The sequence below is a fragment of the Trypanosoma brucei genome, chromosome 4, assembly GCF_000210295.1.
Source record: "Trypanosoma brucei gambiense DAL972 chromosome 4, complete sequence".
NCBI classification, from domain to species: domain Eukaryota; phylum Euglenozoa; class Kinetoplastea; order Trypanosomatida; family Trypanosomatidae; genus Trypanosoma; species Trypanosoma brucei.
In genome coordinates, this window is record NC_026737.1 from 926,766 (window position 1) to 949,500 (window position 22,735).

General features: G+C 43.3%; 10 protein-coding genes across 10 annotated transcripts; 4 read left to right on the forward strand and 6 right to left on the reverse strand.

Moving 5' to 3' along the window:
• Window positions 1-211: 211 nt before the first annotated feature.
• Window positions 212-514, forward strand: TbgDal_IV3770 (hypothetical protein, unlikely; the record flags this gene model as incomplete). The annotated part of the gene is made up of 1 exon (XM_011774664.1): window positions 212-514. The coding sequence occupies one exon, from the start codon at window positions 212-214 to the stop codon at window positions 512-514; it is 303 nt and encodes a 100-aa protein (XP_011772966.1).
• A 1,685-nt stretch (window positions 515-2,199) lies between these two features.
• On the reverse strand, window positions 2,200-2,571 carry TbgDal_IV3780 (hypothetical protein, unlikely; the record flags this gene model as incomplete). The annotated part of the gene is made up of 1 exon (XM_011774665.1): window positions 2,200-2,571. One exon carries the CDS (start codon window positions 2,569-2,571, stop codon window positions 2,200-2,202), a length of 372 nt encoding a protein of 123 aa, XP_011772967.1.
• A 188-nt stretch (window positions 2,572-2,759) lies between these two features.
• On the forward strand, window positions 2,760-6,584 carry TbgDal_IV3790 (receptor-type adenylate cyclase GRESAG 4,putative; the record flags this gene model as incomplete). The annotated part of the gene is made up of 1 exon (XM_011774666.1): window positions 2,760-6,584. The coding sequence occupies one exon, from the start codon at window positions 2,760-2,762 to the stop codon at window positions 6,582-6,584; it is 3,825 nt and encodes a 1,274-aa protein (XP_011772968.1).
• A 4,037-nt stretch (window positions 6,585-10,621) lies between these two features.
• On the reverse strand, window positions 10,622-10,999 carry TbgDal_IV3800 (hypothetical protein, unlikely; the record flags this gene model as incomplete). Its single annotated transcript, XM_011774667.1, has 1 exon — window positions 10,622-10,999. One exon carries the CDS (start codon window positions 10,997-10,999, stop codon window positions 10,622-10,624), a length of 378 nt encoding a protein of 125 aa, XP_011772969.1.
• A 121-nt stretch (window positions 11,000-11,120) lies between these two features.
• On the reverse strand, window positions 11,121-12,347 carry TbgDal_IV3810 (T. brucei spp.-specific protein; the record flags this gene model as incomplete). Its single annotated transcript, XM_011774668.1, has 1 exon — window positions 11,121-12,347. One exon carries the CDS (start codon window positions 12,345-12,347, stop codon window positions 11,121-11,123), a length of 1,227 nt encoding a protein of 408 aa, XP_011772970.1.
• A 3,792-nt stretch (window positions 12,348-16,139) lies between these two features.
• Window positions 16,140-17,597, reverse strand: TbgDal_IV3820 (protein kinase, putative; the record flags this gene model as incomplete). The annotated part of the gene is made up of 1 exon (XM_011774669.1): window positions 16,140-17,597. The coding sequence occupies one exon, from the start codon at window positions 17,595-17,597 to the stop codon at window positions 16,140-16,142; it is 1,458 nt and encodes a 485-aa protein (XP_011772971.1).
• A 275-nt stretch (window positions 17,598-17,872) lies between these two features.
• Window positions 17,873-18,253, forward strand: TbgDal_IV3830 (hypothetical protein, unlikely; the record flags this gene model as incomplete). The annotated part of the gene is made up of 1 exon (XM_011774670.1): window positions 17,873-18,253. One exon carries the CDS (start codon window positions 17,873-17,875, stop codon window positions 18,251-18,253), a length of 381 nt encoding a protein of 126 aa, XP_011772972.1.
• Window positions 18,254-18,561: 308 nt separating this feature from the next.
• TbgDal_IV3840 (hypothetical protein, conserved) lies at window positions 18,562-18,969 on the reverse strand (the record flags this gene model as incomplete). Its single annotated transcript, XM_011774671.1, has 1 exon — window positions 18,562-18,969. One exon carries the CDS (start codon window positions 18,967-18,969, stop codon window positions 18,562-18,564), a length of 408 nt encoding a protein of 135 aa, XP_011772973.1.
• A 1,122-nt stretch (window positions 18,970-20,091) lies between these two features.
• Window positions 20,092-21,489, reverse strand: TbgDal_IV3850 (cysteine peptidase, Clan CA, family C19,putative; the record flags this gene model as incomplete). Its single annotated transcript, XM_011774672.1, has 1 exon — window positions 20,092-21,489. The coding sequence occupies one exon, from the start codon at window positions 21,487-21,489 to the stop codon at window positions 20,092-20,094; it is 1,398 nt and encodes a 465-aa protein (XP_011772974.1).
• Window positions 21,490-22,277: 788 nt separating this feature from the next.
• Window positions 22,278-22,652, forward strand: TbgDal_IV3860 (hypothetical protein, unlikely; the record flags this gene model as incomplete). The annotated part of the gene is made up of 1 exon (XM_011774673.1): window positions 22,278-22,652. One exon carries the CDS (start codon window positions 22,278-22,280, stop codon window positions 22,650-22,652), a length of 375 nt encoding a protein of 124 aa, XP_011772975.1.
• Between the last annotated feature and the right edge of the window lie 83 nt (window positions 22,653-22,735).

A 22,735-nucleotide genomic window follows, 5' to 3' on the forward strand; every position in this document is an offset into this window, starting at 1 on the left:
TGGCTGCACGATGCTCTCATGGATTCGTGGACGTACAGGAAGTGTGGTACAAGTCACATTGATACTGGAAGCTGTTGTAAGGTCAACATGCACGCTTTCAGTAAGCGTCTAACCGGCGGTGGGACAACTGATTTGTGGATGGCCACTAGCGGAGGCAGCAGATGAAATTGTATGACACATTATTTTCAGAGACTATGGGTTTCTTCACTTCATGTTTGTCAATGGCCATTATATTTGTGAAGGTGGTGTCTTCAGCCGCGCGTCGGCGCATTCCTCATCCGGCGTACTTGTTTGGCAAATGTTCGCGGTAAAGGACTCGAAATCATATGGCAAGATGGTCATCATGAATGCTCTTGAGAGCACTGAGTCCGTAGTCAGTTTGTGGTTGACCAGGCTTAGGCCACGTGGGAATATCAATGCGCGATTCAAAGAACAAAACAGGAATGTGAGCTTCACCTCAACCGCCCTGTGCTTACACGAAAAGATTACTAACGTTAATTATTTATTAGACTAACCGCGATAGCGCTGCCGCTTACGTCCGGAAGGATATGGGACAAACTATGAAAACTGCTCTGCACAAGTCAGCTGAATTGTCCAAATTGTAGCAGAATTAAACCAAGCTAAATTGCGGACAAAGCTTCCTCGCCGTAACGATGACCGTGGAGATACTTTCCCTTTTTCCTTTACGCTAGTCACTCAATTGTCCAACTTCCGTGCAATATCGCGGCGACAGGCACGGCGTAGACACTCTACGGGCTAAGTTACTAATTCAATAGATATCAGAGATTTCCTGAAACGCGTGAGCAAGGCATTCCGTAGTGGTTGTATAAGTGTAGAGCAAGGTGGAGGAGGAGAATAATTGTGTACAGTTGGGAGGAGCTGTGTCAGGAAATTAGATCACGGCACAAAGGGTGGAGGTGACCTGATAGAGGCGGTGTTTTTTTTTCTTCTTTTTAACTGTGTTGAACTCGCCGAACCCATTTCTACATACATCAGGGGCAGTTACCATGATGCTCCTTACCCTTTCTCATTTTCAGGTTGAAATGATGACCAGTACAGGCACTGTGTCTTAATGTGGCGGCAGCTATCGGTATGCATAATGCGGCAGTTCAAGTCGAACCCCTAAGTTGGTCAGGTGAGAGGAAGAGAGCATGCCATACGTCGGGGGAGTGTTCGGTGGAGACCCATCGATATATGAAAATGTTCGTTGTGTTTAATGCTGGCACTGCCGGTGTACGCTCTAGTTCCGCGAAGGTAAGTCTGCATGTCCCTATTCGATGAACCGAGGTGGCCCACATCTTTTGCGGCCCACAAGCACTCCTTCTGACACATTTTTGCATCCACTGCACATTGCATGTTCACGGTTTTATTATTGCCCTAAGGACTTTGTGGCTGCTGGCGACGTTTGAGGCGAATATGGGGTGTTGTTGCCCTATGCGGCGTGTTCATTTTGACTTATGCCCACAACGACATTGATGTGGTGGCTACAAGCTCACATGTCTCTTCGTGCCTAGAGTTTCAAAAAAAAAAAGAAACATGGCTATACTGTTGTTAGTATCATTTGTTAGTAGAAATATCCCTTATGTTTTTTTGTGACCAGAAAAAGCTTCGCAATAATGTCTAATATAGTATTCCTTGTACCGCTGTTTTGCATAGGGGTTGTTTTCATCAACTTTCTCCCTTTGTAGAGGTCTTAAAAGATTGTGAGGCAACATGTAAGCGCACACAGACAACCAGCCAGCCGTGAGGGGGATTCTGAGGGAGGTGGTGTTGTATTTTTGTCTATAGGATGCGGAGGAGTGCACTTACCAGAGCGAGATGCCACTGAATGGTACAAAGTTTCTGGTGATTCTTGTTTCAACGCTACCAAAAGCGACACTGTATATTCCCTAGCGTTCAAACTCTACACGCTAGCGGTGGAGGCGTTCCGTGTTGAATGCCTTGAAGAATCACCTGGTAGAGGTGTGAATTACACCAATGCGGCGAGGCACTCGACGAAAAGGACAATATATGGCGGTACCGAATACATGTATTTCGATGAACATAGGTGTGCATACAAAGTTTAATCGCGCCGTTGCTTGGGGAGCATCGAGATTTCGTCATTGCCTATCGTTCACTTTCTTTTTTTAAATGAGGATATACACTGTAGAATATACGAATGCTCTGTCAGCACGGGGTGACCGCTAGAGGGACTGCGCATTAAAGGTCATCACATAACTCTACAAAAAGCCGCTTCACTGACTGAGTTATCGCTAACAAAGCTTTGCATGTCCTGTGTGTGTGTGAGTCGCTAATGCAAAACTGCAGAGGTCGCTTGGTGTCATGACAATTTCGCTGTGGTATTAAGGACCAGCTCCCCGGTAATATGGATGAGAAACCGAGAGTCACTCTCTCATCTGTTATATTGATAAATGGCTCTGGAAGATCGCGTGCCACAGTACAAATGCTGCTTCGCATCGGCTGAGGATGAGTTATAAAGAAAATACGTTCGCGGAGCTCCACCCCGCCGCTACCATCATGCTTGGGTTTATGTTTGGATGCTTTGGAGGGTGACAGTAAGGTACTGCGCATGTACGCTAGGGGAAGACCTGTTTGCGGTTGAAGGGTATGTGTGTCTTGGCGCAGTTGTGTCTCGAATCCTTTGACAATTTTCCCAGCGCATAAACATTTTATTAGGGTCTCTGGATCTGGGATGTCTCTGAGGTACTACTGTACCTGTCGATGTCACGAGGTAGACGTTTCAAACTTGGGTTGCTCCAATGTGCAACATCAGATCTAGTTTCTTATGCGCACTTTCCCCATTTCTTCTCAGCACAATTATTCTTCCTGCTATTTCTGTAGGCAACAAACTTGAGCAGCTGGGGGGCCCTATCATGTTTTCTTTCACGCCTCGGGTTGGGCTTAGCTTTGACATTTCTGGCAGACGGGGAGCAGATAACTCTGGTTTGTGCCGCCCTCACCGTCCACGCGTAGCCACCGTAGTGATGTTACTACTCTTCATGGCTCCCCCAGCTTTATCAGAAGATGTCATGACGGTTAGGGTCTACTCTTTGCTATATAATCCTCTTATACCGGACAACCTATGCGATGCAATCAATGCAGGACTCAACGCTTCTCTGGCATCCCGCAAATGGACTGTTGCACCCGATGTCAAGGTAGAGCTCATTCCCCCTACGTCTTACAAGATCAAGCCTGTTGAGGTCCTTCAAGTCGCCTTAGAGCGACACAAAGGCGAGTTCTTTGTCGTTCTTGGGCCAGTTGGCGACGGTCAGGCGCTTGCCTCCCTTCCATTGCTGGAGCGAGAGAATTTGGTCGGTTTTGCTCCATCCACCGGGTCCAACGCTATGCGTGGATGGAATTCCCACGTATATTTCCTCACTGCTTCGCCCAATGCGGAATTGCTCACCCTCGTTCGCTATGCTGTCAGCCAACTGCGCCTGCTTCGGATTGGATTTATGTATCTTCGGGGCATTTCCTTTGGTGATACTGAGTATAAGATGACCACGTCACTAATGTCCAGCGTGGGCCGTGAGCTATGTGGTGTGTTTACTGTGGACGGCTTAATGAGAGGACGGGTCAACGATGATGACTTTAATACCGCCTGGGAGCAGTTTGCGGAGACGAGACCGCAAGGCGTCATCGCGTTTGCCCCTCCGGCAAAAGACCTCATCAAGTTTGTGACGAGGTTGTTGTCTGACAGCCGCACGCACGATGCTTATTTGCTGTCTTCTTCATCGCTTGAGTTCGCACTAGACACGTGGCGTGAGGCATTGGAAGCAGATGGTGTTGAATTTTTTCTTGGCCAACTCATGCTAACACGAACAGGTCCACTGGCGAGGGACACAAACTACCGAGCAATCAGGCGCTTTCAGGATCACATGAGGTCGTACCTGAGCGCTAATCCTGGAGTGACTGTTTTCAATGGCACGGATAACTTCGACCACGACGACGTGGACGGGGAGCTTATGGTATATGGGTGGATTGCGGGAGAAGTGCTGTCCCAGGCGCTAAGTAGTCGGGAGTGGCTAACAAGCAGGAAGGCATTCATGGAGTCACTGTATAACCAGCGCCGTTATGTTATTGACGACCTTGTGATTGGTGATTTTGGTGGAGACTGCAAAGGTGGGGCCGGTGAGCGAGGAGCAGCATGCAACTGTAATCAGGGAGGGAATGTGCTGTACATCAATGTCGTTGGAAACGACGAGCGATTCCACACGGTGCAGGGAGGAACAACAGTCTTTGAACCGTCCAGGTGCCTTGCTGAAAGCGTAAGATTGTACTCTCCACTGAACACTTTGATGTTTTTAATTCTGGATCGCGAGTTAGCGCAGGTCTCCAGCGAGGCACTGTACTACGGAGCTAATGTTCTAACTGGTAACGGGAGATTTGGTCAATCTGATCGGCTATTTATAAGCATGATACCTTCGCCATCAAATGCCACCTATTTGGCACTACAGAGCGAGCTTGACACAAGGAGTGTGACGGCTGTGTTTGGTGTCGTTGATGATGCGATGCTGTCCATTGCCGAAGTTGCTTTCGTTGACCCCGTAATGCTTACACCACGCCTGCATCATCGTGGCAGAAACGTGATTCAACTGTCGCCCACACTCGAGCAGCAGTTGTTTGTTGTTGTGGGTTACGTGACAAACACAAGTGCCAGTGCCCCTATGTCTGCCATCGTACGTGGAGCTGATGCCACCATCATTGAGGTCGCACTGCGGAAGATTGTTTGGATGCACGGCGGAACACTGCAAACGGTAGCTGTGCTGGATGACAATGCCACCCTTGTTGGGCGCCTGCCAAACCGTGGGAATGCGTTTGTTATTGGTCTTGCCCCCGGTGACCCTTCCTTGCTCGCAGCGCACCTGGATCGCAACCCAGATGTGCGTGTGCTCATCCCATTCTTCGACGTTGCCCTGATGTATGATGAGCTGGTCAGCGCATTCAATGGTAACCCGAACGCTGAGCGTGTGCAGTTCGCGACAAGTTTACCTCACTGGGCAGACGCCAATACGTCATCAGAGATTGTAAGAGAATTTCATACCGCATTGCCAGACTCATCAGCATGGAAGCCGCTGCCATTGCTGGGGTACGCTGCTGCACGGTTTGCTCAAGCCGTCCTCCCACGCATGGAGTATGTGACACCCAAAACGCTGCTTGACACCATCTACATGCAATCTATCATTACCGCGGATGAAATGCGGTACGGTCCTTTTGAAGAGGAAGAGGAGAAGGAGTGCTTCACAGCCAATGGCCCAGTCCCTGAACAAGGAGAGGTGTGTGTCGTGAACTATGGCGCAACGCGTATTTCCATGTGGTCACTGGCACGTGCATTAAATGCCTCCGTACCGCCATTAACCTCGCCCGTCACGCCATTGATACGCTACGCTGATCCTAACGCCATTAAGTTGTCGTCCGCACAACTTGCCGGAGTTATTGTTGGTTCCCTCGTCGCCTTGGCTTTGTTTGCTGCGCCTCTGGTGGTGGTGCTCTATGTTCTGCGCCGTGGTGCGCGTGACAATGACAGTGCTCCCAAGGAGCCAATGGAGCCCGTAACGCTAATCTTTACTGACATAGAGAGCAGTACAGCGCAATGGGCAGCACACCCTGAGCTGATGCCTGATGCCGTGTCAACACACCACCGTCTTATCCGCTCACTCATCGTACAGTACGGATGCTATGAGGTAAAGACTGTCGGGGACTCGTTTATGATTGCTTGTAAAAAACCTTTTGCTGCTGCACAGCTTGCGTCCGACTTACAGCGGTGCTTCCTGCGCCATGAGTGGGGCACCACAGCATTCGACGATTCGTATCGTGAGTTTGAGAGGCAGCGTGCAGATGACGATAACGAATACAAGGCACCGTCCGCACGGTTGGATCCTGAGGTTTATCGCCAACTGTGGAATGGGTTGCGTGTACGTGTCGGGGTCCACACTGGTCTTTGCGATATCCGCCGAGATGAGGTGACGAAAGGCTACGATTACTACGGGCGAACATCAAACATGGCAGCGCGAACAGAAAGTGTGGCTAATGGTGGTCAGGTGCTGCTGTCGCGGGCGGCATATCTTTCGCTAAGCAATTCAGAGCGTGGGCAACTTGACGTGACAGCTCTTGGATCCATGTCGTTGCGTGGCGTCCCTGAGCCTGTTGAAATGTACCAACTAAACGCTGTAGTCGGACGGTCCTTCGCAGCACTGAGGTTGGACCGCGAGGTTGTCGAGGACGGGGATCTGTCAAGCAGTTCCTTCAGCGATACGGGATCCTTACGTGGCGTATTAAGTGGAACTTCGCAGATGATTGACAGCTGTTTGCATGCCGTGCTTGGAACGCTAGGTCCATCCCAAAAACAGAAGCTATTGATGCCTTTATGTGAGCGCTGGAAGGTGAGCCTCCCGCCGTCATCGAAAGCCACGTGGAATGAGGAATATTGCGAAGGAGTTATACGGCGTATTGCAGTGAAAGTGGGTCGAGTTGTCGATCACTGTGCAGCAAGTGGCAGTGAGCACTCTGTCAGTACACTTAGGAGTGCGTCACTCATTATAATTTCTAATCATGGATTGGATGGGGAGGCGCGTACCACATAGATATTTATCCCTGGCTCGGGAGCCTGCACAATTAAGCTTTTCCCTTTTCAGTTTGGCGTGGAGTGTCCGCGGCGACGCATGCACATACGTGGCATGTGCTTTTATAGAACCCGACAGTTTACTCTGTGTCTTCCCTTCCTTTCACAACGCATTGGGTTATCATTTCTGATTTGAAAATACCATGCAATACCCCTGACCGGGGGGGGGGGGGTTAATTCCTCTTTTGCATTCCGTGTATTCGAGAGGAGAGCAATTATTACCACCCGAATTGTTCCATTCGTAAATTTTGTTCGCAAATTATTGAAACTGGAAATAACTTCCTTAAAGTGTTCAGTGGCTCATAATCCCGCCCCACCATCGTTTTGCCATTTTTTTTCTTCTTTTCCGTTTTCTCCGCAGCAGGAGGGGATAAGTAATCCCGGTCTTAAGCTAATTTCAGCACGGCCACATTTTGCATTTTTTTTTCCCCCTTCCCTCTTTTTTATTATGCGCCAGCGCTGCCAGTGGCATGCTTGCTGGTGTGCATTGTTTCTTATTTCTACTTGACCGCGGCGATGCGATTTTCCTTTTCCAGGAGGGGACCTTGGTGCACCCATGTGCGCAATGGCATTGAATGTGGTATGCGTGCCAGTGAGTTTTCATGGGCTTGTTGTGTGTTGGCACGAGTGGCTTCCACCCACTGTGGATGTTTTACCGATTGATGAATCTCCTTAAAGCTCCCTCCTTTGGAACGTCTGCGTTTTTTTCTCTTGTCTTTCACCACCTAGTGATTTGCTTTTCTCTGTAAGGAAGATTAGCTGCTTCCATGCGTTGGCCCCCTCTTCCGCGTAGATGCGGTTTGGCACGCCGGCTTGTCTAAGGAACCGGCGGGACCGAGCGGTTGCGGTTGCAGGGTGAGAGTTGTAACCGCAGCGCGCACCTTTTGGCAGCGAGAACCATCAGGCGTTCGGGGTGCCGTCGGGCTACGGAACAGGTGACGTCGAAAGGGAAAGGGAGGGAGGGGGTGGGTTGGCCGCCGTGCAAGCGGCGGATGCATCGCCAGATCCCTTTTTAAATGGGTATGTCAATAGCGTCGGCTTCCAGTCCATCCAACAGTGGGGCGGGCGCTGGAGTCGTGCGTGTTCGGGTGGAGCGGCTTGGGGGGGGGGGGGGGGAAGGGAAGAGAGGGACTGTGGACTGAATTACGTGGCTGAGGCGGCGGGTGTCGCGGAAACGAGAAATCCATTAAGTTTGTATGGTGGGGGGGAGGGCAGGGCTCCCGGGAACTCCGACCATCCTCATGTGGGGTTGACTGGGCGGTGAAATGTGAGGGGCTTTGGGCCTTACACGGCAATTCCCACGGAAGCCGGGTGATGAAATTGCCTTATGGAGAACTGGGTCGTTCAAAGGTGTCCGGTCCGAGGGATTGGGTTCTCACTTTTTTGTCGGACGCGTTCGAGCAAAGCTACCGCGAGAAAATTTTTGGGGCCATCGCCCCACATGGCGGCAAGCCACTTCCCTTCCCCCCAGATTCGCGTCAGTGCTGACGATGTCGCGCTTGAGAGTTCCTGACGTAACCGTGGCGAAAGGTGGTCAAAAAGCGTAGGGAAAGGAAGGGCCGGGCTAGTGGGTCACAAGGACTTTTTTCTCCCCCCCACCTACCGGGATGCGGCCACCGAGCGAAATAATAATAATGTGTGTTTTTTAAAAGTTGGGAACTATAAGCAAAGACAGTGACCGGTAGGTTGGGGAGCGGACCTGGGCAGGCGAGTGTCGCTGGAGACCACAGCCCCGAGACTTGAGAGATGCAGGTTTCGCTTCTCGAATGCGACCCTCTTCGTGAAAAGTGCGCCTTTCGGTTATGGTCAAAACCGGCTTTGGCGAACCGAAAGGGGGGACGGGGGAGGGGGCCCAACTGTTTTAAAATTTGGAGCGGAAGTCCAAGGGCCGGAAGCTCTTCAGCGGGGTCCGATACATACAAAACTGTTATGGAACGCCCTTCTTTTCACGCACAGATATGTAGCGGATTTTCCTAAAATTTTCTCGACACTGAAACGGACTAAATGCCTTGCCGTCGCTTACTCCTGTTCCTATCCGTTGCGTGCAGGCCAGATTATGCTACAAGTTCTTATTATGAAGCACGACGTCTAGGGGATAAATGACTGTCGCCGTATGTTTCATTTCGTTAGGTTTAGAGAAGTAGGAATCACGTGGTTCCTTACCACGCTTCTTTCGTGTCGTTCCCCCCTTTCCATTTTTCTTTTCCTTTTACTGGATTTGGGGTCCGGCCGTCCTTTCATTTGTCCATAATGATAACTTGAGGTGCATTACGAAAATAAGTTAATTCCACTTGACTGGCAGCCCACATAAAATAAGACCAAGCCATCTCACACGCCACACGGTATCTCAATTAACCTTATTTATTTTTATTATATTTTTAGACCCGCTTCCCGCTCATTCGGTGCGTTACATATATTCTGGGAAGTGGGGGGAAGGGGTGCCCCTCCGTCGCTTTTCCCCTTTTTCCGTGTCCTTAGTTATTACACTTTATCTTGTTTTGACGGGATGGCCTAAAACTTTTTTGGCGCCTTTCCCTTCCTTTTTTCCGTGAAGCAAACGGTATTACTTTTTTTTTTTTAAAATAGAAGCCTGCGTTATGAATGGTTTTGGGCTTAGGAAAGCGGAGTATTATTGTGCAAGGTTATCATTGTATAAATACGCTGGCCCTTTCAACACATTACACAGCTGTTTTGCAAGAGGGTGAAAATTTTAGAAAGCCCACACAACCCAACCTTCTCCGCCCCGCCAGGGAGGCGGGTTAAAAACGCTTTCAGCACTTCCATATCGTTAAACTATCGTTATAATTCATATTTTGTGTAGGATGATGAGGAAACCTTACTGTTTCTTCGGCATGATAATTATTTTTTATATCTTTCTTTTCACCTCGTTTCATGACTTCCCCTTATCGTAGTCTCCACGTTTCCAGTTAATGTGAGTGAGCCGACGGAGGCATCGCTTTTTCGTGCCGTTTCGACTCCCGAGATTTCGCCGTTGATGTTGGCAGCGAATAGGAATTTCCCCCGTGGATATTTTTGTGGCGGCACACGGAAATGTGTTCCCTCCACCTTTTCTTTTCTTTTTATTGTTTTTTATTTTTATTCATTCCTCTCCCTTCTCTTCTTTACCTTCCCGTAATCGCCACACTCGGGGGTTCCACCGGTGATTTAAATCAAAGTTTTACTGCCGGCACGTTTGTGTTGAAAGCTCCGGGACCGTTTGGCAACTAAACATCCACGCCAGAATAAATATGCAACTTTGCCGCCCACTGGGGGTTAAAACATCTCTTTGTCTTAAAAAAAAAATAATGTGGGAACCCAATACACTCGTGGCTGCATTTGTTTGTTGTAATAAATGATAGCGGCACGAGATGTAAGGGATGAGTAGGGAAAGCAAAAAAAAAAAAAGAAACAATCAAAAACAACAACAACAGCAGAATTTATGTAACGAAACATGATATGGTGAAGTCAAATGCTACGCAACAGCGCTCACATGTATGTATGCATATGTATGTGTGAGTTGTTTTCCCACTCTCCCTCATCTTCACTTTCTCTCCTAAGTGTACAAATATATATATATATATATATATATATATATATATATATATTATATTATTTTTTGAGTACCAACTATGGCGGCCAAGTGCCAACAAAACAACAATAATAATAAAAAATAAAAATAAAAGAAAGTGTTTTTGGGAAATTACTTTTTTTGTTTGTTTTTTCTTCACCTCCTCTGGTTGGGTTTGTGTCCAATAATTTCTGTTAAGAACGTGCTGCTTTTCCTCCCCATTGCCGCGTGAAGAGGATTCCGCATTCTTTTGTTTTTGTTTATCTGTTGGACTTCAATATTTCCCTCCTTTTTTCTTTTTTAAAGATTTTTTTTCTTCTTTAAAATCTCCTCCTTCTCCTCCTCAGTTTTTGTCCCCCCCCCTTCCTTCGAGTGAGTTTTTGTCTGTCTTTTAATATAAATAAATAAACGAAAAAAAAAAGGTCTGATAATTAAATTGAAAATAAAACAAAACAAACAACCAAACAAACACACTTAAAAACATCAAAAAACAAAGGAAGGAAATAAGGACATCTTAACTGTTTGAGAGGCCCGAAGCACCAAGTTGTAAGGGACACACACGCACACTCATATAATGTGAATAAATAAATAAATAAATATATGTATATACATACATGTGCATATGCGCATGAAATTGTACATATGACAGTACTTTCCCGTACCATTCCTCCGTTTCCTTGTTTCGGCAACTGCGCCCACCCAAACGCCCAACGCCCACACGCACGCAAAGTTATAATATTAAAAATAAAATAAAACAAAAACAAAAACAAAAAACAACATTGCATTTGACTTTCCAAAGTCCACGACATCTTTCACAACCACTTTTATTTTGGATCATAGGATGAGTTGTTGCACAGTGAAGAATTTGTATGTTGGAAAAATAATTTTCATATGTAGTAGTGCATTTCGGCATCAATAAATTCAGTCGTCTCATCCTTCACTTTGAATTTCGTTTCTTTTCTCTCCTGCCGCTTCCATTCCATACGGAGGCACCACCTCCACGGCAACATTATCGCTTATTTCATATCCGAGCGTATGGGCACGTTTTCTGAACATATCCCTAAAATGCATTCCATCTTTTACGGGAGAATCACTAATCGAATTTGATGTTGACGATGATGATGATGATGATGATGATGTTGATGTTGATGTTGATGAAATGGAAGAAGTTTCTTCCCCATCCATTTGTTCTCGATTTTGTGCATTGAGGTGTTCGCTGTGCATTTCCTCATCCTGGACTTCATCATTGTTATCTGCTGATTCGGACCGGCTCGATGTGTCGGGCTGCTGCTCTCGATATGGTTCGTTTATTGCGTTTGGAATTTCACAACACAAGCGGTCCGCTATTCGTACGGCCTCCGCGAATTCAAGTAAATATGATTTGCGGCACCTGAACTTTTGCACTTGGCCGAGTTCGTTAATTCCGTGAAGGAGCAGGAGGGGATCATCATCACTGTTGTTGCTGTTATTATTATTAATAATATTAATATTATTGTTATTATTATCACTATTACCGTTGCTGCCCTCTTCTCGCTCCCGCTCGCTCCATTCGTCATATTTGTACTGTGGTGGGTAATTTTTTTGTGGTTCCGATGCGCCATCAGCTCTCATGCGTTTCTGTGGGCACATTCCCATAACTGTCGTGGAGTTGAATGTTTGAGGGAAGTTTCTTTTAACATATGATTGGTGAAAATGCGCTGACGGGTAATTTGCAGGGGATTCCCCCATGACGGGAGTTCCTGCCACCCACTTCACCATACCTTGTGATGGATGTTGGGTGTGGAGGTTTTTTTTTGCAACACGAGGCGCAAAATTTAACTTTGTCCCATATGACCTTTTGCATTTATCCCAATATTTCTCATTTATTCCTTCCATTCGTGTGACGGGTGCGTGTGGTGGCGCTGTTGTCGTTCGGAATTGAAGAGTTCCACCACCGTAATCGTTTCTTGAAACAAATCCCGTCACCGGCGCCGGAACATGTGGTGAAGTAATTCCTCTCCTTTGCGTCATGATGTCATGTAATTTTGGATGCATTGGACGTAATGGTTCAAATGAAGGTATATTTTGTGTTGGGTATCGAAATACGACATATTGAGGGACTGCTGGTGTCGGTTTACGCGCGGCGTTTGGTGCATTTCCACCCATGTTTCTTACCATTGTCTATGTTTATGTCTTTTTTTTTTTTCGTTTTCGTTTTCTCTTTTTTTTTCTATTATTTTCTGCTCCTTTCTTTTATTTTCTTCTTTTTCAAAATTCTGCTGCTCAATCCTTTGCCGCGCTCCCGTCCCTTCTTTTGTTTGGGGATTCAGTTCGGTAAAGTTCAGTTCAGTTCAGTTCAGTTCAGTAAAGTTCAGCGTTGATTTAAATTAGTTGATTTCTTTTCTTCTTCTTTTCCAAATATATATATATTTTCAGCTTTTCAACAGATCCCAGAGTCGAAATTCACTTTCCTCGAGCAACGTGAATGACGATGAGGGGTCCCTTCAAAAAATTTTTTCCTTTAGAAAAAAAGAAACCGCGTAATGTTAAACAACAATAATAATAATAATAACTAACTGACTAACAGAAACTAAAACTAAAATAAATATACAATAAAAATATATTACTTGATTATGAGAGTGGGATGAAAAATGCCTACCTTTGTTTTTTTTTCCCTTTGATAAATAAATAAATATAATTATCTTTCTTTCTTGGTGTGTATATGTGCCTGCGGTATCACTGCTAAGCTATTTTTTTTTTTTTTGTGCCAAAAAAAAAACAAACAAAAAGGAAAGAGATCAAAAAGTAGAAACGACAATAAATAAAGCAAATGAAAAGAAGAAAGGAGACATGCGGAACTATAATGAAGGAAAAGGGAATTAAAGAATTTTTTCTTTTGTTTGTTCATTCATGTCCAGAAGAAGGAAAGTAAAGAAAGTAAAGTAAAGAAAGTAAAGAAGGAAAAAAAAAAGGGGCATCTCACGTCACTTTAAATATATTCATATTCATATATAAATATAAACAAAAACAAAACGACAACACCAGCGACGGCAATACAAATTTCCTCTTCCCATTGGAATAAACCGCACTCAATTGATCACCGATTTCAGCAACATCATATAACTTTTTTTTTTTTTGGTTCCCTTTCGTTAATTTATTTACAAAATGCGGCCATTGCTTGAAATCGTATTGAGGGCAGTGACATTAAGAAGCGAAACGAAGGCAAATTTTGTTTCTTTTTTTTTTTCTCGTTTTCTTTTTCTCCTAAAAGTGATAAAAAGAAAAAGAAAAAGGACAAACACACTTTATAAGTTGTTTCACCCGCTAAATCAGAAACGTGCTTTACCGAATGTTTGGAAATATAAATATATGAAAACGCATATGTTTATGTGCTTGGGTGTTTGAGTGAGTTAACACCTACATATAAAAACAATACATAAATAACCATCATAAATTTCTTTTTCTTTCTTTCTTTCTAATATTTTCATTGACACTGTGGTGCTATTCCTATAAAAATAATACATAATAAATAATACATAATAAATAGACAAATATATTAACTTGAAAGTTAATTATACCTAAAATGCAATACTCGCTTTGATGTGTTGGGAGGGATCACTTTCGTTTTGTTGATTAAATTAAATTAAATTGAATTAAATTAGATATTGTTTCGAGCGCGGAAGCGATACAAAAATACAAGGAAACCATCCGGATATGAAACGTAACAAAAATATAAATATCATTTTGAACTTGCGCGCATATTTGAAAGAACAAGAAGAAAAAAAAAAGGAAAACTTCCCCCGCTTTCCTTTTCCCATCAACACAAAATATAAGAAGCAGTTGACGTTTATAAAATATCATTTATTTATTTATTCATGCATGCATGCATGACTTTATTTTATTTTTTTAAATTTTCAACACTAAAGTCGAGAAACCAAAAAAAAAAACAAAACAACAAAACAAAACAAAGCAAAAACAATTAAGTGAGACAAGTCGATTTCAGATGGGAAGGTGAGATTAAAAAGTTCCGAGAGCCAAAAAACAACAACAACAACAACAAACAAACAAACAAAATGAACAGCAACAAAAATGAACAGACGAATACAAGAGAGAGAGAGAGAAAGAAAAAAAAATTGATGTTACAACAATATTATTATTATTATTATCATTATTAATTGTGCGTATACGTACGGCTATCTACCGAATAAAATAATATATATATATATATATATAGATATTGATTCATATTTATATATTTCCCCCCTTTCCCTTTTTTTCCACAAATCAAATACACACCAAATGGATTGTTGCGCTTTCAGTTTACAAATAAATAAATAAATAAATAAATTTTATTTACGTGCGAATTCACGCATTTATATTTATATTTGGATTTGCATTTGTGTGTGGAGCAAAAACCAAAACAATGTTCCTTTTTTTCTTATTATTCTTATTATCATTATGCCTCGCTCTTTCTCTTCGGACGCACATGTACTCACTCACTCACTCAGTTACTTACTTACTTTTTATTTCTTTCTCTCTTTACAAAAATACAAATATATAAATAAATATATATTAAAATATCTATTTTTTTCTTTTTTAATTTATTTTGATTTAAGAATTTATTTTCACCGAATCGGACTCAGCCGAGGACAAAAAAGACAATTAAAAGCAACACAAACAAACAAAAAAGAAACAAAGTGACTTGCGGGTATGGGCGGGTGGAGGGAAAAATAAAAGAGGAGGGGAATTATTTCGCTAAAACTTCTCCTGACGTTAAAAAAAAAAAAAAGAAAACAACAACAAAGTGACGATTTCTGCCACCCGTATGAGTTGTGCGTTGCAAATGTCGATGGAATTTTTACAAGAGCAAAGAAAAAAAAATGATATGTTCATATCCTTTATTGTTATCAATAATATCGAATAATATTAATAAATATTACTAAATATTATGAAAAAAAAAAGGATTTAAACTAAAACTAAAACAAAGGGAAAACAAACAAAAAGAAGTTAAAATAATAAAATACTTTGAAATATAACCTTCGCAGCGGCGCATGGCAGCGAATTGCAAATGAATGAAAGAAAAAAAGAGAGAGAGAGTGTGTGTATGGGAGACAGGGCCGCTCACTTCTATCTGCAGTTTGAATATAAATAAATTAATAAATAAATAAATAAATATATATATATATATTCCCCTTTTCAATTTATTTTGAATTTTGTTATTTTAGTTAGTTTTTATTTTTTCTTTTTTTGTTATTCTGATGGGTCGTCACCTGAAGCGGTGACGATTACTCCCAGACGCATACGTGACGAAAATATAAAAATAATTGAATATATATATATATATATATATTCTTTTTTCTTTTTCCTTTTTCTCAAATACGTGTAATTAATTAATTGATTGATTAATTAATTAATTAAACGGGCGAGCGAGCGAATGAGCCAGTGTACTCATAGAGGGATGCCGGCACGGAACCCGTCTTTCCTCCCCTAACGTTATTATTTTTATTGTTATTATTATTATTTTTTTTTTTAAAATAAAAAACAGAGGCAAAACAAAACCTGAAAAAGAAAAAAAAAAGAAGAAAAGATTAAATAAATAGTAAAAATAAAAATAACACCCGTGCGCGCCCTCCCAAGTTTGCTACTTGAAATATGTATCTACATTTGTTTTCAGTACTTTTGTTTTTGATTTTTTTAGATAAAAATAACAAGTGATCCGTTGCCACTATTGAACCGTGCGCTGAGATAATATTTCGCGTGGGAACCACCTGCACACGCACACAAATACATGCATTAAGTATATAAAAGTATATAAAAATATGAATTTGTGTCTGTTTGTGTGTGCTTTTCGTTCCTTTCTTTTATTTTCTTTTGTTTTGCTTCGTTTTTTTTCTTTTTCTTTGTTTTTTTTCCCCTTTTCCTCTTTTTCACTCTCTCATACTTGAGTGATAGAGAGAATATTCCATCACACTATTTACAGCCGGAAACCAAAGCTTTTGTACGTTCACTCACTTGCCTCCATTCACAGTCAATTGGCACATTACCTTTCAACCGCTCCTGTGGAACAGCTTCCAATGCGGTGGAAAAGGCAAATGCCGCTTCGATAATTTTCTCCACTGCGCTCAAAACTTTTCCCGCGCGGTCATCTTTCCCAAGGGAAAGCTTTACATCAAGTTCCGCATTAGATTGCATTGCCCTCAAACTATAGAGAAAAGGATAAACCTTCCGTCTGCGATTACCTACAAATAAATATTCGTGAACATTTTGAATGTGCCGACAGACCGTTTGTGAGCTACACGAGCAGCAGTCCTGCAGTTTGTGTCCCCCCCTCGATGCAAGAACCTTTCCAAAGTCAACCAAATGGACAACCGTTGGATCGGTTTGAGATACGACTTCAATAATGGTGGAGAGCTTGTCCTTATGCCGAAGATGTTTCGTGAAGGAAGCACAACTGTCAATACCTCCCAGCATTTCATGTGATGTGCGTATCACAGCCGTCGCTCCACGAAGTTTTGTTATTGCAGTGAGGCTCCGTATTTCTTCTATGCTTTCACCCAAATGTTTATCTGGTTGATCATCTGTTATCCATGGGTGATTAAGCAGCTCGCGGGCTGAGGGCCTCTTTGCGGGGTCTCGTGTCAAGCAGCTGCGAATAAACGATTTCCCCATGAGGGAAATGGTGTTCCATATGGGCCCACCAAAGCTCCATTTTCCATCAACGATGCGACGGAATATTTCGCGATGTGTGGCACCATAAAACGGCATCTTTCCAGAAAGGAGAACAAATGTAATAACCCCTAACGACCATACATCGCATTTGTTGTCATACGTCCCCTTCACTGTGCCATAATAACCCACCTTAACAACCTCCGGTGCGATATATTTAGCGGTGCCGCAGCAGGCCTTACCGGGCCCGGTGCTCGCCAATCCAAAATCTGAAATGCACACGTCAGACAACCACGAGGTGTCGTCACTATCGCGTTGGGGTCGAAGAAGAAGATTTTCCGGTTTCAGATCACGATGTATGATCCCTCGGGAATGGATATGAACTAAACCAGAAAGTACATTACGCACCAGATCAGCAGCGATCTTCTCATCGTAATGGCTAAGCTCTGCAATCCGGTCAAATACCATACCGCCACTAAGGAGATCCATAACAATGTAAATGCTCTCTCTGGTCTCGAAGTAATCCACAAGCCGAGCAACATGCGGGTGGTTGCCGATTTGTTTCATAATGTGCACCTCCAAACTCACGCTCTGAATATCATTCGGAAGTGTCATGTTCTTGTCAACAATCTTCACAGCATACGACTCCTTAGTTATACGGTTCACACATTTGTACACCAGCGCAAACGTTCCTTTACCGATCGGAGTCCTGTCAGTCAAGTGGTACTTCCGGTAGAAGGCACTTTCTGTTGTGTATGACATTTCTGCGTTTCTCCTTCTTTTGTTTGTTGTGAGAGTGATATATGAATATGTAAGTAACAGACAAATAGGCAAGCAAGTAAGCGACCAAACAAACAAACAAATATATATATATATATATTATGGCCTCCCTTTACGGTAAAAGTGTCACGTTTCTGTCACCGCCTTACGCGTGTCTATATGACTTAAGCCCAAGTGCCCCTTTTAAATAAAATGAATGAAGCGGAAGAAGGAAGGAGGGAAAGAAGATAATAATAATAATAATAATAATAATAATAATGATAGAAATAAGGTGCTTGAGTAAAGGGAGAACAGCAGCACCGCCAACGAAGTACATGCCAAACTCCCTCCCTCTAAATACGCATATTTTAAAGAATCGAAGGAGAAAAAAAACAAACAAACACAACAACTCCTTCTCTTGTCTCTGTTATTTTTGTTACTATCGCCGTCATATCTTGCCGCTGCCTCCGTTCGGTGTGTCGTTCTTGGAGACAATACGCATGTGTAAAGACATCAATCACACACACTTTGCATTCTTTAGAACTCTTCCTCTTCCTCCTTTTTTTTTTCTTCTTCACTACTCAGTGGGCACAATAAGTGATTTTACATTCCAATCGCAGAGTCAGATACTGCAGAACCCTCCGATATTTCTTCAATAGTGAGTCAGATCCAACAATACCACCATAATTCAAACAAAAAAAAAAGAAGAAATGGAAGCAAATGTAGCATTTAATATATATATACACCTCAAATGACCCGGAATAAATCTCATGCAAGCATTGAAGCAACAATAAAGTTATTATGAAAAGCGCAGAGAAGGAAACGCACTGCAAGCACATTTGCTTAACCCTTCTCCTTCCCGCACTGCTACGATAATCACTACACTTAAATGTGCATGCAAATAAACTACAATACGATTGAATATGCGTGTGACATATGCTGATTCATGCCGAAGCGAATTGGTTCATCAACTTTCATCGATACCTTTTGAAAGGCGACGGAAGTGCGGCATTGGCGTTGCTCTTTCTTTCAATTCTTTAGGAATGGGACGTCCCTCCCACACCGTTGGTAATTCACCCGGACGCATGTTTTTAAGATAAGGCACCGCATAAGTCCCCAACCATGACCAAAACACCATAAATGCTATAAAGAATTTCCACGGGTATTCCTGCAGTTTCTTTAGACGACTACGCCACGGGAGCATTCGGTTGCGCTCCGCTTCTTCTCTATCACGGCGAAGGGATTCCATAAGATCAAACCGCTCTTTTCCAAGCTTTGCACTACTGACGGCATGATGCGTCGCGCGGCGTGGAAATTTGTGATGCCCCACACCTTTATTGCTTTGAAGCCTAATGAAAAAACGGTTTCTAAACATAATAACAAAACGGGGCTCTTTGGATTCGGAAATAATCACGTGGGGAGGAGGTGCGGTTACATATATCGGTGCGTGAAGTTGTCCATGCAACACAACGCGCAAATACAAAGCGGTCACCCGCGACGCATGAAATACGCCTCTGCAGCATACGCACCGTACCCACGTATATGTCAATGATTATATAGATTTCATGCTTACTATATACATATGTATATATATATATATATATATATATATATTTTGTTAGCACTACAAATAAATATGCCTCATATTATGCACCCGTATGTACAGTCGCAGTGTGCTTTAGTCCCCGCGTCTCGGTGTGGGAGCATCTTTTTGTCTCCTTTTTCTTTCCTCTTCCTTCTACATTAAAGCCGCCACCGACTGCCGGTCATGTCACGCACACAAATTCGCGGCGAACTGATGTTAAGTAATGTGTGAGCCCCTCCTCATCTCCAAAAGTCAAAAACAAAAGACTAAAAAACTAAACTACAAGAGAGAACCACCACCCACAAATCTTTTCAGCAATGTTCCGTTATCGTTTTATGTAAGCTCCCTTCTTCTCTTCACTTTTATCCGTAAGTGCACGTCCCGGTTCCCTTTCGCTTTCCCGGTAAACTTCATATCCCAAAGGGAAATATTTTGGCAGCACTCCACGTGAATAATACATGTAATTACGCATCATAACAACGACATGATAATGATAACAATATCAACTACGACATGAACTGCGGGGATGTGAATACATTGAGGTCTTAAGGGTACTTTGCTTGAACACTTAACCCTACAAACAGAAGCCGAGTAAATATGTTAACACCAGAACAACTTCAAGGAGCCCCCCCCAAAAAAAAATAAGAAAAAATAGAGAAAGAGAAGAGAAAAAAAAAGGATATATATATATATGCGAGGTAGCACCCAAATCGAACGAGACCAAACAAAAAAAAAATTACCTTTGTGCGGGTATGTAACAAAAACATTAATAGTTGTTTGCGCGCTAACAGTTTTACGTTATCCCCCGTGTTTACCCTGTAGCGACAGCACGGCTCTCGTGTTTCTTTGTTTCCTTTCTTCTTTCCTTACTTCTGCTTTCTTTCTTTTTTTTTTCCCTTCTTCTTCCCTTCTCTACAGCGGAATGACCGACTGCTTCGTGCGAGGGTCTCTTGAGCGGTACATGAGGACATACGCAATGTGGGCTTCACCTGAACCTCGAAGTCGCTTCACATCCTCCTCCGAAACCGCTGCCGTGTTACTGTCATCCAACACCATCCATTGATCCGCGTATTTTCCCCAAAACACGTAATGCCCGCTGTCCGCGCTACGCCCCTTGTGAGATATAACACCACATAACTCATAATAACCGCTGTGATTCCCTACGGTAGTGTTGATTGGTTCCGCAGTGTTGGAGGCATCGTCCGCAGGTGCCGCTTCGTCATCATCCAACTTTGTTTTATTCTTTGCGGCTCGGCGACGCTCCATTTCAATATCCCGCCGCTTTAACACTCGCTTTCGCTCCACCTCCAGTTCAGGTTTGTACTCCTCCGCGCATAGCGCATGAAGGTCAAGCGTCATTGGGAAGGTAACGGGCTTCAAAATCTTTGCCTTGCTTTGAATGTCTGACCTCCAAGAGAAGCGAACCATGTGTATGAAAAGATACTCGGGCATTGTAGCGATACGACTGGTCCGAGTGTGAAGGGCCTCGCGCGCAAGTTTCTCCGAGTGGAGTTTAACCGTTTCATTGAAGGCCGCTTCAAGCCCAGCCTCTAAAGTTTCAATTTCTGCGTCAATATTGCACGAAAGCATGAGAAATGGGACATCATGCAATACGGGTTGGTCATCAGGATCATCCTTGCAGACCATTTTTTGCGATAGATTTCCGGTGAAGAGTCGCTTATGTGACTCTGGTAGGCAACTGTTAATACGTTGGAGTAAGGCGTTAAGGGCCTCTTGCGAATCATGTTGCATTGGGTGACCCTTTTCATTAACTTCAGCAAATGTGGGGAAATGGGCCAACAAAATGGACCAAAGAGATGCCGGTACAACTGGATCACGTTTAGTGTCCATCGTGTTGTAGAGCTTCAGAAGTTCGCTCACTATTGGGTCATTCGCATTGAAGTTAAGTACGTCGCGCACTTCAGGAACTAATCGCAGCATTTGCACGGCTGCATTCATGTAACATGTATTCGCAATGTTTTGCAGACCGACTGCCTGTTTTTCTGCAGGATGGGAAGCAGGTGCTTGCACTGCCGAATCCTTGTTCCCAGTAGCCACAATCGGCGTTGCTCTTACAACCTCAGCAGCGGTGCCGATGAGCATTAGCGTTTTTCCGGCCGCTACGCCAGCCGCTTCTAACGTTACCTCGTTATCATTGCACTGAGAGGCTTTTACTCCCATAATCTTTTGACGCTCCACTGGTACCGATGTGAGTTGCTGCAACTGCTCCTTGAAACACTTAACGGTGCTTCTGAGGTCCACCGTAAGTTCAAATGTTTCTCTACCCCATTTCACTTTAACAGGAACCATTCTGCAACTTATTTTATTTTGTTTACTTGCACTTGTTTTTCTTTTTATTTTTTGTAAATTCTCTTTTTGTTGTTTCTTTTCCCCTCTTCTTGTTGTTTGTCTTGTTCTTTTACGGGTATATCTGCTTCTCCACACGTTCTCTATCCTCCCTTTATTTTCAGTACTAGTCGGCGTTTGCTACTTGGAGAATACGAAAATGTCTAAATGAATTTGAAGGAGCCACTCACAAGAAGGAAACATGAAAGGGTAAAATAACAATAACGATGCACGTAAAGAAAGATATAAATTAAAAGTAAATAAGCTACGTCACATTGCAAAAAAAAACTCCACGAGGGTGCCTTTTTTTTTTATTATTTTCCCCCTTTCCTTCCGCCCCGTCATCACTACTTAACTGTCGTTGAAGGATCCGGCCTCTTTTACCTTATCTTGTTACTTTTATATTACCAACGCCTTTTCACACACCACCATCACAACATCGAAGTAAAACCCTCCCCCTTCAAATAGAAAAAAAAAGGAAAGAACATGCTTTCATCCATTCTATGAAAATACTAAGCTGCAAAAAAAAAAAATGTGTGTGCAACACGATAAAGTAGTGATAAATTCAGTTTTCACCCACTTTGTAAATGGACACAGCCAATCATGCACAGTGTTGCAAAAGCTGTTGCGAAATCAAGGGGCCCTTCTTGGGTTCCCAAAAAGTAAAACTAACTCAGGCGCTTATTTGCGTTCACTAGTAATTGAAAAGTCAAATAAACCCCAGTACTTTCATTGATGTGCGCTATATAAAAATGTTGCATTTTATAATCGCCCCCCCGATGCAACGCACGCCAGAAATACCCCCCCTTTTCCCTCCACCGAAGCGGCGAATGGTTGCACACTTCTTAATGCACACAATAAGTGATCTTCTTTACATGCATTGCAAATGGAAACTTCAGGTTGAAAATTTGAAGAAAACATCAACTGTTGTCCAAAATTTTATTATGGCACACAGAACGAGACGTGAGTCTGCTCACTTTTTTCAAACCCTAGGTTTCCTCACACTTGCGGTATTTTCGATTCTGCGGGCAAGCGAACGGTTTTCAAACATTGACACGCACACCCACACCCACACCCACACCCACACCCACACCCACACACACACACACACACGTGCGCGAATATAGAGGGAGAGAAGGAAAGCAGAAACGGGAAGTGTTGCATTTCCATATCGTTAGATGACGAATAATGGCCAGTATGAAAAGGATGT